Raw genomic sequence first — 17,266 nt, forward strand, 5'->3', positions numbered from 1 at the left:
TTCAATGGTTTATAGTACATAAATTGTTTATATTGTTGGGGTTTTTTTTTATTGATAATTTTTTCATTTATAAAAAAAAAATGTAAACACCAAAAAAATGTAAGGGTCTAAAACAATTTTTTTTTTTTTTTGCATATGCATCACTTTTACATATCAACTTCTTCCAGTCCCTGGCATAATTTTTCACAAAGAAATATATGATCATTGCCAATCTTTGCTTTATCTAAGAAGCAGTTTAATTTTTTTTTGTGTATGTTTATACAGTTTCCAAAACCTGTTGAGTGTATAGCCTTACTGCTGTTACTTATTGTTCTATATTATATATTATGTGTGTGTGTGTGTGTGTGTGTGTGTGTGTGTGAGAGACAGAGTAAGAGAGAGACTGCATTGAAAGAAATTCCCTCCTGTTATGTTCAGGGAAAAACATGGGGTCAGCTTATCACTAACATCACAGGCCCAATGAATTCTGTGCATCATGTTTAAAACCGCAGCAGATGATTACGGAGCATAATTTAGCTTCAGGGAGCACTTCTATTCAGTGGGCCTGATTGGCTGCCGGGCTGATGGGCTTTGATTTTGGAGCTTTGACGTCTGTTCTGGAAAGAGTGTAGTCAGAGAGATGACTGATCACAGGGAAAAAAGCTGTCCACTCTGAGCTCTATGTGGATTAAAGAGGAGCCAAAGGGGAACGTTACAGAATGTGCAGAAGTCACACACCCCCTTCCTGTCATTTTACACTTTAGGAAAGATTAGAGTAAAGATTAGTCAGTCACTTAGTGCTGAATATAATCGGCAGGGTTTTTTTTTTATGTGTTCCACATTCCTATCTCAGAACAGAAGGTGTAACTTGCCTCTTCTGGGGTGAAGTTGTGCAATCTGGCAAAATAAATATTAGAAATCAATCACACTGATAATTCAGGCATTCTCGCTTATGATTAATCCTTATTGTGGTCTGTCTTTTACAGGTGGAGGTTCACGTTTTACCTGTACATATTTACCTATGGGGTGCGGTATCTCAAAAAGGTAAGAGAGCTAGTAAGATCAAAAAGAATTGAAAAATGTTTCCTGTTTATATGTACAGCTGTGAGTCTAATCGACTCACACATATGTCAAACATGCAGAGAGCCAGTGTGTATGATGTGGTCTGGGATTCTTTCCATGCCTCTGCTTTCTGGGAATGTTTTAATAATGAGCAACAAAAATGCAATTATCACATAATTTAAAAACTACAGGTGACCATTCTACTAGCTAAAAATAGCAATCCAGCACAAAAGGAGAAAAATATGCAACAGTTTAGAATAAATTTGAAGAATATGTGTGTGTGTGCATGTAGACTACGTACCTAAAGGCATTCTTAAAGTCATTCCTTTTACGGTCAAATAGCATTTCTACGCCAGATTTTTGGCACTGGTGTTCGACGTTGAGGATAAATAACTGTAGTTCACTTGAATTGTGAACAGATGTGCTTTGTCTCCATTGCCCTGTTTCATGATCTCTTGCAGGTGCCATGTAGAGTTTTTGCCCCTAATCATATGCGTAAACAAACAAATATGTAATTAAACACCAAATGAATCAGTGAAGACGTAGTTCAATGCAAAACCAAGTTGTACTCTGAAGCTTTCTGATCACAGTGTACTGCATGCTGGAGCATTTTCTTTAATTTTATCCTTTAATAATTTAATATTTAATAAAAAGATTTATACTGAATGGTTTTCTCTTCCTTGCTCTCTCTCTCTCTCTCTCTCTCTCTCTCTCTCTCTCTCTCTCTCTCTCTCTCTCTCTCTCTCTCTCTCTCTCTCTCTCTCTCTATGTGTGTGTGTGTGTGTGTGTGTGTGTGTGTATATATGTATTTTTTTTTGTTTATTAGAGAGAGAAAGAAAGAAGGTTTCCTGGTGGTCTAGTGGTTAGGATGCGGCGCGCTCACCGCTGCGCCCAGGTTCCAACCCCCGGTCAGGGAACCAACCCCAGCTATTAGGGTTGCACAAGCCTTGGTGCCGGTTCCAAGCCCGGATAAATGGGGAGGGTTGCGTTAGGAAGGGCATCCAGCATAAAAACATGTGCCAAATCAAACATGCGGATGATCCGCTGTGGTGACCCCTAATGGGAGAAGCCGAAAGAAAGAAAGAGAGAGAAAGAAAGAGATCTTGTCATGTTCTCGGGGAAAAACTTTTCTCTGTGTTTCTCCAAAGGTTTGAAACTCTAGAGTCTTTTTTATTAATGTTACCAAAAATATCTCAAAGCACCACCATATTTAGGATTTGTATCTTTTTTGTGCCTCCCAACTATATTGTACAAGTTCTTGTTTATTTCTTAGGGACAGTAACACATTAGAAGGATTAATATAAACCTGTTGTTTGCATTACAAGCGGCTCTATTGTAAAAGCTTTTGTTACAGAGAGTGTCCAGGTTCCATTCAGTCAGATTGGAGATTAGACCCACAGTGCTGTGATATGAATTATGTTATAATGGGGAGATTAAGAGCCAGCTATAATTCCTCTGCACTCAATGCACATTGACCGTATTTGGATCATCATACACTAAACTTTCTTTCGGCATGGATGGCGAAGGCTGATGTGGAAGAAAATGAGCCTCCAAAGATCCATGACCCCACTTTTTTTGGAATGGAACTGGAACAGCATCTGTGTGCTAGGTTTCTCTGCTTAATATCAGTAGTTGACCTTACTAATGCTCCTATGGCTAAATGAGCACAAATCTACTGGACAGCTTTACCAGAAGAGGAGAACAAAGGAGAATATTATTAACACCCATGGTCTTGGAATGGGATCTTCAAAACAGGTCTTCACATTTTTTGGCCTATACCTAGTGTACAGTTTCATCTAGTAAAAAAGTCTGCTCAGTTTGTTACTGTATATGAAGTGAATATTTTTATATTCAATATTCACATATTCAAATAATTAGTAATAATTTGATCATTTAAGAGACCAATGTTCAGTGTATAGTAATAGTGTATATAAGTGTATATAAGTTACACTATGTAGACAATATTTTGTACACACCTGCCTTTATGATAATGTAAAGTAAAAAGTCAAGGAAAGTCAAAAACTGATGTAGGGTGAGGAGACCTGGGGTGCAGTCAGTTTTCCAGTTCATCCCAAAGGTGTTTATTATGGTTGAGGTTAGAGCGCTATAGCAGGCCACTTAAGATCTTCTACTTCAAACCATGCAAACCATATCTTCATGGAGCTCGTTTGTGCACAGGGGCAATGTCATGCTGGAACAGGTTTGTGTCTCATAGTCCAGAAGCATCCTGTACAATTGTGTGCCTCCAACTTTTTATTCACGGGTTAGCGAAGAACCACATATGGCTGGAAAAGTCAGATGTCTCAATACATACATTTTGTATAAATAGTCTATAGCAAAAAGTGGCGGTGAGTGAAATGCATTTAATATCAATCTTTTTTATATCTCTTAATCAAATGATTAGGTTCTAATTACATAGTTTTTAGTCTTGTCTGAAAGCTGTGGAATCTCGGGCAGAAGAAATTGATTCAAACATAAAAAGCAATGAGAGAGCAGTTGGAGATTTTCATTCGACTTTGGACCAAGCAGTGAAACAGCTGTCATAAACCCTCTCCAACTAGACTTGCTTTCTGAAAGCTACTATGCATTATTCAACACTGTATCTATAATGCAGAGACTTTTTTTCTTTTCTGTAAGCGAAATATATATAACATTGAACATTCCCAGCTGCTCAGTGTCATTGTGCAGCTTGAACTGACTTTGACACACAATGACTTGAATAAGAATTTATAATACTAGAAATGTATGTTAATTAGGCCATAATTATTGATAGGTGAGCTAAAAATTAAGCATGAAAAGGGAACGGCGTTTTGCGTAATTGAATATTCTGGCACTAACAGAATGCCCTGTGGTCCTCTGAGTTCTATAACTGATAAGTATCTGCAATCTTTTTTTTTTTTTTACTTTTGCCATGATTAATAGCTAGGTGCAATGAAGTTTTTCACATTAGCTGGCCAGCGTCTCTTCCTTGGGAGTTATTAATAGTAGCACTGAGGTGAAATAGAACAGACATTCACTCAACAGCAAATTAGGGAGTGTGTGTAGCTCAGCAGTCAGCAGCCGGCCCATAGAGCTTCATCACAGCGGGACGTACAGGCTACAAGATGCTTCTGGAAGGCACCAGGCTGCAAAAATATTGACCAAAATAGCATATTGTTGATCACATTAGGATTGTGGTTTGAAGTTCAATCTTCTGATTATTGGCAGTGCATATAAATGATTGCCTTTTTTTGCATCATGTTAATGCTACAACCTAGCAGGGAGAAACATAGGAGCAATAACAAATATCTGGAGGCTCTGTGATCAGTCAAGATATTTGCACGACGCGACAAATAAAAAGTGGTTTGTAGAGGCTTATTTGCATATTGCAGGCTTCTGTGCTCTCACTATTGCGACGCCTATGTTCGTCGCCGTAGAATGTAATTATTAGCGCTGCTATAAATGTTTAGTCTCCAGGTTTTCGCTAAACACGTTTTTTGCTTAAATTACGTACAATTACGTACCTAAGAAAGCAAGTCGGATTCGCACACTTTAGGGTCATAAACCTACACAATAAACCAGTAGTTAATATTCTTCTGTTTAGTATTTGTCCCGCTTATGTCAGTACATAAGCCTGTGTGTTAGTAAAGATCGGCGTCAAGGATACATCACTGATATTTCTGCTCATTTATGTCACACAGTTGCTAGGGTTTCCTATTGAGGGTATGATTCTATTTATATTACAATTGTATGCAAATGTTTTAATGTTTTATGTATTATGTTTATATGCTATCCTGTGCATTTGTTTCTAGACCCCCTGGTTGTGGAACACTAGAGAATGCTGGTACAACTACCCATATCAGGTATTCATGACTGAATTTCTTTTACGTGTGTTTGAATATGACCCTTAGATTGTCGTAACATCGCAATTCAGCGTGGTTATTGTGGCGCTTAGGCCACAGTGTGGAAAGCGTCGTTTTGAATAAACACCATGTGTTTTATTCAGTTGCTTTAAACAAGGAATTAGACATGCCACAAGGTGGCGTTTTAGGAAAATAAGAATTGACACGGTCGTACGACGGCGTGTCGTGTTTTTCATGTGGTGCGCATCTAGAATTGTTTTTTATTTCTTATAATACTAATGCAATTTGCCGGACTACAATTTTGATGCTGTATTTTTTTTTTTTTTATCCGATAACAGTTGCATTTGATAGCGAGGAGCATCAATGATAGACACATTAGATCTTATAACAGCTGTAGCTTTACATACATTATAACAGTCGTTCCCATGCAAGCTGTTTTGTTCCTCTCTACTGAAGTTATTATGGTACATACATTAAGATGTTCAGAAAATGTACAAAAGGCTGAAAAAATTTTCTAAAAAAATATACAAAAATTTCCTTTGTAGAAGTTTCATACATTTTCATACATCGGTTTAAGTGTAGCATCTGCTTTACATGTAGAAGGCCAAGTTGTTGCTATAGAAACTGTAATGTATTAGAACACACACATTTAATAGAAACCTCTAATTTGCCTTACAGCCTGAACAAAATGTTGACCTACTGTTAGAGAAAATGATTCAGACTCGAGTTCAGCACAACTGTGGTATAAACAGTATTAGCATTTGAGTCATTTGGGGTTTGGTTTCTCTTGTTGCTTGATTAGCATTAGTTACAGTGGTAGTTCAATGGTTAAGTGAGCAGATGGAGATCATTTTAACCCTGAAGGCTGTTTGTTTCTTAACCCACAAATGCCCACATTGCTTATGTTCTTATTTGTTTATTATGTACAATAATAAAAAATGTAAGTCATAAAATGATTTTATTTGCACAGGCGCTAACAGTGGACCTGCACTATTACTACATTTTGGAGCTGTCCTTCTACTTGTCTCTGCTCTTCTCCCAGTTCACAGACATCAGGAGGAAGGTATGAAGTCGGATCTTCTCTTCCCCTCCTGTAAATCCCCTGCCTTACACTCTCTCAAGTGCCACAGCTACATATCATTCTGAGCTTTACTGTAATTGTGGAATAATTCACTGGAGTTAGTAAATAATATGACATAAATGATTAAAGAGGCTAGGGTAAAATCCAACACCATTTTATTTATTTTTTTGTTTATTTCTGTTGGAACGATCTGATATGACATCATTATTTCATAATTTCGTCTTCACTGTTTACTTCCTCTCCACTGACAATATCAGTAGTTTTGAACGTTTGTCTGGTCGTCTGTTCACTTCTCTCCACCACTGATTCGTGGCTTCATGCTAAAGCCATCGGATCAAAAACTTTATTAACGAGGACATACACTGTTCTCTTTTTAGCACTTCTGTAATAAACAATTGCTACATTTACTCTTGGGTTAATTACGAAACGATTACGCTCACAGGTTTGACAGACTGCATACTGCATGGCTTTCAGTCATCCTGTAAGTAAATATTCACGGGGGGGCGGGGGTTAGAACCTAGATTGCTGTGGTGGTAATACGATGGTGAAATTCTGTGTAACTGTCATGTCTCGTGTTCTTTTTTTCTGATCCACATCAGATTATTTGTTATCGAATGTCATAATGCAGATTATTTTGGACTCGGTTTATTAGGCTGGCGTTGGTTTCTTTCCATTCAGACTGTCACCTCACGGTTTAGTTTTCATCTGATCTGTCTTTTGATCTATTCTGCCAGTGTTACTGACGCATCCATTGCACAGCATCAGCCTTGACTGAGAAGGTGCATGTATTTATAGCTACTGGTAATGAATGTGAAAGAAAAAAATAACACCATTCATTCATTTTTGTTCCTTTTTAGGTTGAAAATGACTATATCGCTAAGTCTGCTTATTATGTTTGGTATTTGGAAGGTACCCTGCCTGACCTCAACAGTTCATAACAGTCGTAAAATTTGAAATCCTGAATTCAGTGTCCTTTGTGTTCTTCTGTTTTTTACCTTTATATACAATATATGGGCAAAAATATATGGACACCCATATACGGTTGTTAAGCCTTTACCAAGTGAAAGAGCATATAGAATTAGTTCACTTTTTCACAGCCTCTGCTCTACTGGGAAGACTTTTCACTTCATTTTGGTACATTACTACGAGAAGAAATTAGGCCGTAGTGAGGTCAGTTGAGAAAGCGTGGCATGTAGCTCTATTGCATCCCAGTTTAAACCAAAGGTGTTTATTGGAGTTGAAATTGCAGGATTTTATGCCGGATACTCATTTTCTTCCATATCAAGATCCTCTGTTATCATTTTAGAATATGTTTGACCCTCTGGGTAACAATGAAGAGAAATCAGCAGGCCAATTCTTTGTGTGATAGTCAGGTGTATGATCCTTATGTCATTGATTATACCTTGTAATATAATGCATTGTACAACACTCATGGTTTTATTGTCAAATGAGGAATAGATATTGGATTTTAGCATCCTGGCTTTTTATCAAAAAGCTCAATTTATCAAAGTCTCTTTCTCTCACCAGGCCATTTCTATGACAGGTTTAAATTTATCCACATTGCTTACTCATCATCAAAAACACACACAGCAGAGGAGTATATGACACATGCTATAGATGCACACTACAGTAACATTTCTGTATCCTTGGCATATCAGTTGTACCAGCTGCTCGAACTGGTTCCACATGATTGTCTGTTGTGGGTTGGCAGGCTTTCAGTTACCTAAAAGTACATCATAAAAACAGGGTTTATTTTTACCCAGGCATAAATCTGTTGTTCACTTTATATGTTCTAAAAGTTTTAATCAGATATCTCTGGATGAAGATGCAGTGAATGTGCTCTTGCTGAAGAAATTATTTTTTAAGCCTTTTTTTTAACCTTTTATTAAAATCTTTTCAACACTTTTTTTCACACTGGATGGTACATTGTTCAGCTAGGCTGTCTTCTTCTTCTTCTTTTGGCTGCTCCTATTAGGGGTCGCCACAGCGGATCATCCGTCTCCATACCCCCTTTTCTCTACATCTGCCTCTTTTACACCAACTACCTGCATGTCTTCTCTCACCACATCCATAAACCTCCTCCTTCGTCTTCCTCTTTTCCTCCTTCCCGGTGGCTCCATCCTCAGTATTCTCCTACTGATATACCCCATGTCCTTCCTCTGAACATGTCCAAACCATCTTAATCTCACCTCCCTCACCTTGTCACCAAAACGTCCTACATGCGCTGTCCCTCTAATAAACTAATTTCTAATCCTGTCCATCTTCGTCACTCCCAACGAAAACCTCAACATCTTCAGCTCTGCTACCTCCAGCTCCACCTCCTGTCTTCTACTCAATGCCACTGTCTCTAAACCATACAACATCACAGGTCTCACCACAGTCTTATAAACTTTCCCCTTCACTCTTGCAGATACCCTACTATCACAAATCACTCCTGCCACTCTTCTCCACCCATTCCACCCTGCCTGCACTCTTTTCTTCACTTCTTTAACACACTCTTCATTACTTTTCACTATTGACCCCAGGTACCTGAACTCCTCCACCTTCTCCACCTCTTCTCTCTGCAACTGCACCACTCCACTGCCCTCCCTCTCATTCACACACATGTACTCTGTCTTACTCATACTGACTTTCATTCCCCTTTCCTCCAGTGCGTACCTCCACCTCTCCAGGCTCTTCTCAACCTGCTCACTACTTTCACCACAAATCACAATATCATCCGCAAACATCATAGTCCAGGGAGACTCCTGTCTGACCTCGTGTGTCAACCTGTCCATCACCACTGCAAACAGGAAATGGCTCAGGGCTGATCCTTGATGCAGTCCAACCTCCACCTTGAACCAGTCTGTCGTTCCTAGTGCTGTCACACTGTCTTCATACATGTCCTGCACCACCCTCACATACTTCGCTGACACACCTGACTCCCTCATACGATACCACAACTCCTCTCTTGGCACCCTGTCATACGCTTTCTCTAAATCCACAAATACACAATGCAATTCCTTCTGACCTTTTTTTATACTTCTCCATCAACATTCTCAAAGCAAATAATGCGTCTGTGGTGCTCTTTCTCAGCATGAAACCATACTGTTGCTCACAGATGGTCACCTCTTCTCTCAGCCTGGCTTCCACTACTCTTTCCCATAACTTCATGGTGTGACTGATCAACTTAATTCCCCTGTAGTTACTGCAGGTCTGTACATCTCCCTTATGCTTAAAGATCGGTACCAGCACACTTCTCCATTCCTCAGGCATCCTCTCACCTTCCACAATCTTGTTTAAAAATCTGATTAAAAACTCCACTGCCATCTCTCCTAAACTTTTCCATGCTTCTACCGGTATGTCATCTGCTCCAACCGACTTTCCACTTTTCATCCTCTTAATCACTGCTCTTACTTCCTCCTTACTAATCCTATACACTTCCTGTTTCACCAACTTCACACCATCCAACGTTCTCTCTCTCATTTTCCTCACTCATAAGTTTTAATTTTATTTTTTAATGCAGTAATTCATATACATTAACATGTCTGTAAGACACTACCATTACTGTATTTGCATAAAAGCTTACAAAATAACCCTTTAACAGTACAAAAAAGTACATGCTACTGAATTCTGTCAAATGCTGTGACTGTAAATGATCTATAAGATTCAACTTGGAAATTACCTCAAAAAGAGAGCTTTTTATTGTTACAGGCAATAAAAAGAGCATTCTATTGCTCCTCTGAAACTCTCACGAGACTGTGAAAGTAACCGTGGGTTTAGAGTTATGGTCTCCTGACAGGTTGTCATTAAAAGCAGTTTCCTAGTACTGTAAGAGCGGCATGTTTTCTAAAAAGTAATATTATTAGGCATTAAAATGTAATGAAGAGCGATACTTAAATAGTTCCGTGGCAAAGTGAAAACTTTTTGTTGCTGTCCATTACTTGCCAGTACTCTATGTAGTTTGAGGCATATAGTTATGATATGGATAAAGAGCTTCGTCTTTTATCATGTTTTTAACACATGCGTGTTCCTTGGGTAATATGAGGTAAAAGGAAAATCACAAAAAAGATGGACTGGAAATAGATTGGACTGGACAGATTTTTTTCGAGAAAAGCGAAAAAGTTACCAGACCACCTCACTGCAACAGTCAAACATGAAGGTGTAAGCTTAATGGTTTGGGTTTGTTTTGGAGAAGGGAAGGTTGGAGACTTATTTCAGGGGATTAAATGTGAACTTTGGTTAGAGCAAACATTCGCCTGGTGTGTATGTATCATGGAATGGCCTGCCCAGTGACTGGACCTAAATCCTATTGAACTGCTCTGGAATGGACTGGCTTGCAAGGTCAGAAAGAAATCTGAATGTCATCCTGTCTGAATGTTAAGAATGTACAAAGCTGTAATTCATGCTGAGGAAGGATTTTTAAATGAAAATAAAGTTTAACATCTCTACATGTATATAATTGTTTGGTCTAAGTATATCTTAATACTATTCAATTACTTAGTTTGTTGCATATAAACAAAACGCACATGCATTTCTGTATGTAAGAATGCTTTAAAGAATGGAAGTGTTTATTTTTATCAATTAACAAAATGGAAAGTAAATGAACAGAAGAGCAATCAAAATTAATATTTTATTTATATTTGTTTATGTAACTGTCACTGAACAGTGCTAAATAAGAAAGATTCGCATGCTGGTCTCAGGCGGTCTGTAAACAAATTGAACCATAAGAATTCCTGTTATTTTTGATCTGTATTCTTTTACCTTGAACTGACCAGGAAACTACATTTCGGCCAACATTGGGATGTTAATACCCACAAATTAAATCCAGCACTTAAATCTCATTATTTTGTTTCAAAACCAATCTGCTGGTATAATGAGACCAAAACTGTAGCACTACCTAGTTGTTTATAGACGGCATTGTATTTAACCCCCTCATTTATCTATTCTTTTCTTTGCTCTGCATTCTGCTCTACAGTGCCATCCTGTTACTCACCCTTTCATATCTCACATCTTTTTGTTGATGGTTGGCATGTTGCTGCATTTTTGTTGTTGTTGTTATTTTTCTTTCTCCTTTCAGTATTTTCCTTGCACAAACTCCACTGTGCACTGATGAGCTGCTGTGCCCCCCTGCCTGCTCCAGTATCTTTTGTCCTGTCTGTGTGCCATGCTTCCGTTCTGTTTCACACCACTGCTCTTCTTCATCACCTCCATCTTCATCCAACTCCTGTTTTGCCGGCTGCTGAGCGACTGTAGTCCTCTGAGTAACCATGAGAGCATGCTCTACATCACCTCTGAGCACCATTCAGGGATAGGATTGCTGTTCTGTACTTCATCAACTTCGTTTCACTAAGCCACTGGTAGAGTCTTAGCAGAAAAAGTATGTTGTCGTGCAACTCGAGATGATAATTAAACATGATTATTTTCAGCAGCCAAAATTCACAGTGGGTTAAGTTATAAATAACAGTCATTAGAGTACATAAACTTTGTTTGTATTTATTTTTTATCTACTATTTTTGGGCTACACATTATTATGTATTTCAATTGCATTTAGTTTTGAGCAGCTAAGAGAAATCGTTTAGCAAAAAAAACTCAGCATGTATATTTACAGTTTAATGATTTACAATTATTCTGATTTTAGATCTAATACATTTCTATATTTGGAGGTTTGTATGCAGTTTTAATGTAATGAGTAAGCCTTATTAATAAAATCACAAAGATAGAGACGAAAGAGACAAGTGCTGTAATTTTAACGATAGCCATTGGGAAGAAATCGATTCAAGTTGTGACAATCATCTCCAAGAACAATTATTTTGAATTCTGCAAAAGTCATTGGTAAATTGACTGGAAAACTGATGGTTTATATGAAGTAATATCCAGTTTGTTATTAATATATTTAGTTCAGTCTCCAACACTGTTTATGGACAGTTTTTATTTTGTATCAGATCATTGTTGAAAGCAACTCAGTATGATAGACATAAATGATAAATTATAATAATTGTGAGCTTCTCATCTTGACAGAGTTTATCTTTGCAGGATTGTCTGCTCATGTTCATGCACCACGTTGCTACCGTCTCTCTGATCATGTTATCATACGTGAATAACATGGCTCGAGTGGGAACTCTCGTCCTGTGCCTCCACGATGCTTCAGATGTGCTGCTGGAGGTAAGAATGCTGTGGGGTTTTCAGATGCTGTCTGCTACCATTTCCGATAAGTTTGGATGTCCTTTGTTTAGGCAGGTTCGTATTTTAGGAAATTACAATCAAATGTAGACACATGAAAGTTCACTTCATGCATGTATTTTGTACGTACCACTATTAGACTTTTTTTTTGTGTATGTATGTGTGTATATATATATATATATATATATATATATATATATATATATATATATATATATATATATATACTTATCCATGGAAGTCCTAAGAGGCCATGCATTACAATATTTTTTCGTTCCTAATTTCTCGCGATCAAGACGTAATTTTCACGCGACCTCGACATAATGAGTTGTTTTGCCCACAAATGTTTATTTTATACCTATTCCGAATACACAGACAAATTAGGTACTGTTCACGAGAAAACAACGTTTGTTATGTCAAGATCACGAGAAAATGAATTGGTGATGATAAGAAAACAACTTTTGTTATGTCAACATTATAAAAAAAACAAGAAAGAAAATAATAATATAATGCATGGCCTCTTTAGACTTCTGCACTTACCAACTGTAGCCTATTTGTTATTTTCTGTTAATCATTGGTAACTGATCATTCAGGCTCGGTGTGACGTTATAATAGAAGTGCCATTGTTGTTTGTATGATGCCGTTACAAATGTATTAGACACCAGTTACACCACAGTTTGAGTCTACAGTAATCTGTGGTAATTATCTTATAGCACCGCAACACAGCTTCTGAACCTCTTTGCTGTTCCCTAGATATTTTGGGTGGCTGGACTTTTCTCAAAGTAGACAAACTGTGCTTAGCAACAGATAGTCAATATTCAATAACTGTACACCTCCAGAGCATCCAGATGGCCCAAAGTACTAAATAAAATGTTGTACTCGATAATTTATATAATATATAGGTGTTATAGAAGTTGCAGAGAAACAGAACGGCGCTTCAGAATAGAATAGAATAGAATTTATTTGTCACATATACTACATTATTACTACTATATTACAGCACATTGAAATTCTTTTCTTCACATATCCCAGCTTGCTCAGATTATACTATGTAATAAAGTGTGCATAAATCGACGTACTGTAATTTGTTTGTTTGTTTGTTTGTTTGTTTTCAGGCTGCAAAAATGGCCAACTATGCCAAGTATCAAAGGTTCTGCAATGTCCTGTTTATCATGTTTGCACTGGTGTTCATCAGTTCCAGACTGGGCCTGTATCCTGTCTGGTAAGAGCCTCTTTGCTCTATCATGAAACATGAAACAATCCATAGCTTATCACAAGCAGGGTTATGTGTAGGTGATGGTGTAGGCATAGCATTTATTAAATGCATTAGCAATTATGTCAGTGGACGTAGAGTAATACTTGAGTGTGTTAAGAAGCATGTCATATCGTCTGACAGCAGAGGATGTGTTTCAACAGTAGCTGATATCCCACTTCCCCATTCAAAAAACAAATTAACAAAAACAAAATCATAGCAACAGATGCGCAGATTACAGGTGACCTGTTGAATAATGATTTCTGGACACTTTTTCTAATAATCTGTTCAGCTGTCCAGCAAGATATTAACTAGATTTATATGTTAAACATACTTGGAACATTCAGTACTTTTTTAGTGCACATCTTAAAATATTTCAAACTCAGATCTACATTGCATTCAGAAAGTATTTAATCCCCTTCATATTTTCCTATTTTGTTGTGTTGGAACCATTAAAGTAATGGCTTCGATATAATAACAAAGCAAATCGATATTTGTGAACATTTGAAATGAAAACTCTGAAAGATTACATTGATGTAGGTATTTATACCTCTTTGCTATGACACTTAAAGTTCAGCTCAGGTGCATATAATTTTTCTGAATCAACTTTAGGGTGTTTCTACACTTTAATTGGATCCTATCTATGAATGTATGTAAGGTCTAATAACTGAAAATAAGCTTATCAAAGCAAAAAAAAGGAACAAAGAACAAAGCTGAAGCTGCCAGCAATAGATAGATAGATAGATAGATAGATAGATAGATAGACAGACAGACAGACAGACAGACAGACAGACAGACAGACAGACAGACAGACAGACAGATAGATAGATAGATAGATAGATAGATAGATAGATAGATAGATAGATAGATAGATAGATAGCTTTCTTTTCAAATTCCAAGTGCATTGTAATGTGTCATACTAAGGAGAGTCTTCTTTCTGGCTAGTCTGCGATAAAGCCCAGACTGGTGGAGTGCTGATGTGATGTTTGACCTTTTGCAAGTTTGTTCCATCTCCAGACAGGGCCCATTACGTTCTTGGTCACCTCTCTTACCAAGGTCCTTCTCCCCCTGATTGCTCAGTTTGGCATAGCAAAGGGTCTGAATGTTATGTCAATGTGATTCATTTTTTTATCAAAGTGTGGCGTATGCGAGTATGGATTGATGTGGTAGAAAGAAATAATTAGAAGCCCCACCACAGAAGGCTGTAACAGTAGATCTCTTGTACAATTAATCCTGTAATGTGTCCTCCTTGATTTCATCACTTCCTGTTCTCCCAAGCCTGATTCCAGAATGGTCAGATAGTGGAGTATTGCACATGCTCTCCAGCCTCATTGTGGCAGATTGACTATTACATTTCTTATTGGCTGTCGCTTTTCGCCACTTCCATTAGTTGATTTATTTGTTGTTGTTTTTTTAGAAATGTTCGGTCACTCTTCCCTGCCTAAGAGGAGACATTTTTGGGGGGGGTTGATGAGTGCCATCTTTTGGCAGGATGTTACCAAACACGAAGTCTGAATGATGCTTTACTTTGTACTTTATCCCCCCTTGGGATTTAGGCATCTGAATTGTTGCCAAGTGATAGTTACTATGGCTACAGCATAGATCCTTATCAAAGAAAAAATGTAAGAGAGAGGTTATTGGGAGCATTGCTCATGTTGTCTTTTTTTGTAGTAGCTGCACTCTATGACTCTTCTTGCATGCTTCATAATTGTTAAAAAGCAGTAACCTAGACTTTATTGCACCTAAACATGTGTATGTGCCTGGAATGCCCGTACAACCTTGCCAAATTCAGCCTTGAATTCAGATCATTAACAGGGGAGTATAAAAACACTAAATGTTAATTGATTATGTAAAAATCCTTTAATCATTTGAGTTAAAGTAATGAAACATTTTAACATTCAAGGCAGTTGATCAAACATCAAGAAGCTGAAGCATATTGTAATACTGTGCTTTAATTTCGTGCTAATATTTTGATTTCTCTCGCAGATGGTAAATATTTGGATCTGAATTGATCCACTTTATCCCCTGATAATGATCTGTAAGCATTAGCCATTTAAGCAGACGGGGAAATGAAAGCCTTTGTTGAAAAGTAGTTTACATCTAAACACAACAGTGTTGGGGTGGCCAGTTTCTGAGAAATCAAGAAAATACTCCCTTGGGCTCTGTTGTCATGGCATTTTCTTTCTGTGAGCCAGTTTCAATAATGATGAAACTAAAGTACAATCGCATGGCATCTCATCCCAGTAGTTCTTACATCTTAGGATGAGTGTTGATTTGCAGTGAGCATTCTAGAGTCTGTTTCTGAATTTATTATTTAATGTTTCACACAACGTTGACGTTCAGAAGTTTCTCGAACACGACAAGCTGCATTTCTTTTTATCTTGATCACTTCAGAAGAGGGAACGAGAGAAAAATAGTGCTGCTGCTCAGGGACTGCTTATAATAGCAATTTATACGTTTTACGGATGTTCCACAACATTAATGATGGCATGCAAGTATAAACGGATAAACGGTATGATGTGATGTTCCTCAATACTTAAAACATGTTAGTGGTATGATGTTGAATAAAACACTTCAGGACCTACTGTTACTACACATTTCTGGAACTCATCTTATTGTACTGTATATCATCACTCTGAAATTATTATTTTCTTTACAATACATACCGCAATGTTTATTTTTTTACTTATACCATGAACTTTTTAGGTAGGTTAGAGGAACATCTACGATACGTATATTTCAAATACTATGTGAATTATACAATTAAATACTTTTAATCGACTGAGTGATCAAGTCATCAGGACACTGCATGCTTCACTTGAATGCAGGAATATATTCAGGGTTTTTTTCTTGAGAGTTTATTTTCTTGAGGTTTATTGGTAGTGGCACCTTAAGTTTGGATGGCATTGGATCATGTGTGCATTATTTAGAATCCTTGTCCATGTTCAGATCATCTTAGTTCCAGAGAATGTCTAATGAGATATCTAGAATTTCTGTTTGTGTATTACAGATTTAGTAAGTTCCTTCCATTTGAAATTTTCAATGTACATGTGTGGCTATCGAATTATAAAAAGGTGATTATGTAAGGAGGAGGTACAGCAGTGTCGGTGCCTCGTTGCTTCAGGGTGCGATGTTTGATCCTGAGCTTGCTTACTATGTGTGAAGTTTCTTATGTTCTCTCCTGGATTTGTTACCATGTCTCAGAAATATGCTGGTTAGTGCACTCAATACTCAGTAAACAAGTGTTTTCGATTAGACTGACCATCCATCCAGGGTGTATCCATGCATTGGCTCTTGATCCACTGTGACGACGAGCGGAATAAAGTGGTTACTGAATAAGGATAGATGAATAAATGTAACTGTAATGATGTAAATTTATTCTGTTTTTGTGTTTGACCTGAACACAGGATTTTGAACACCACTCTGTTTGAGAGCTGGGAGATCGTAGGGCCATATCCATCTTGGTGGGTGTTTAATGGGCTGCTGGTGCTTCTGCAGGGTTTACACATTTTCTGGTCCTATCTCATAGTTAAAATAGCCTGCAAAGCCATCTCCAAAGGCAAGGTAGGTGAAGTCGGCACACATTAACATCACTCACGATATGCTCTGCATGCTCAAACAATACCTGCTCTCATTGTGTCTAATATCCAATTTTTTCTGGCTATAATATCTAGTAGGGGTGTAACGGTACACAAAATTTACGGTTCGGTACACACCAATTTATTTTTTTAAGTCATGGTTCAGTGAAATGTCAGTACAGTTAGGGGAAGAAATGCAAAAGATGAAATTGCATGCCTTTTTTTTTTTAAAGATTTTATTATTATTATTATTATTATTATTATTATTATTATTATTCACATTTGTAAACATCATCAGTTTACAATATTA

At 37.4% G+C, this 17,266-nt stretch overlaps 1 protein-coding gene across 2 annotated transcripts in view; it reads left to right on the forward strand.

Annotated features, from left to right (window-relative positions):
- Positions 1 to 17,266, forward strand: part of cers6 (ceramide synthase 6) — a 36,537-nt gene that overhangs the window by 15,792 nt on the left and 3,479 nt on the right. For both annotated transcript variants that reach the window (XM_046845570.1, XM_046845571.1), the window contains exons 4-9: positions 966 to 1,023; positions 4,833 to 4,883; positions 5,854 to 5,946; positions 11,980 to 12,108; positions 13,242 to 13,348; positions 16,786 to 16,942. In XM_046845570.1, the coding sequence (XP_046701526.1) occupies positions 966 to 1,023; positions 4,833 to 4,883; positions 5,854 to 5,946; positions 11,980 to 12,108; positions 13,242 to 13,348; positions 16,786 to 16,942 (595 nt within the window). The remainder of the gene's footprint in view (positions 1 to 965; positions 1,024 to 4,832; positions 4,884 to 5,853; positions 5,947 to 11,979; positions 12,109 to 13,241; positions 13,349 to 16,785; positions 16,943 to 17,266) is intronic.

The sequence above is a fragment of the Silurus meridionalis genome, chromosome 3, assembly GCF_014805685.1.
Source record: "Silurus meridionalis isolate SWU-2019-XX chromosome 3, ASM1480568v1, whole genome shotgun sequence".
Lineage (NCBI taxonomy): Eukaryota > Metazoa > Chordata > Actinopteri > Siluriformes > Siluridae > Silurus > Silurus meridionalis.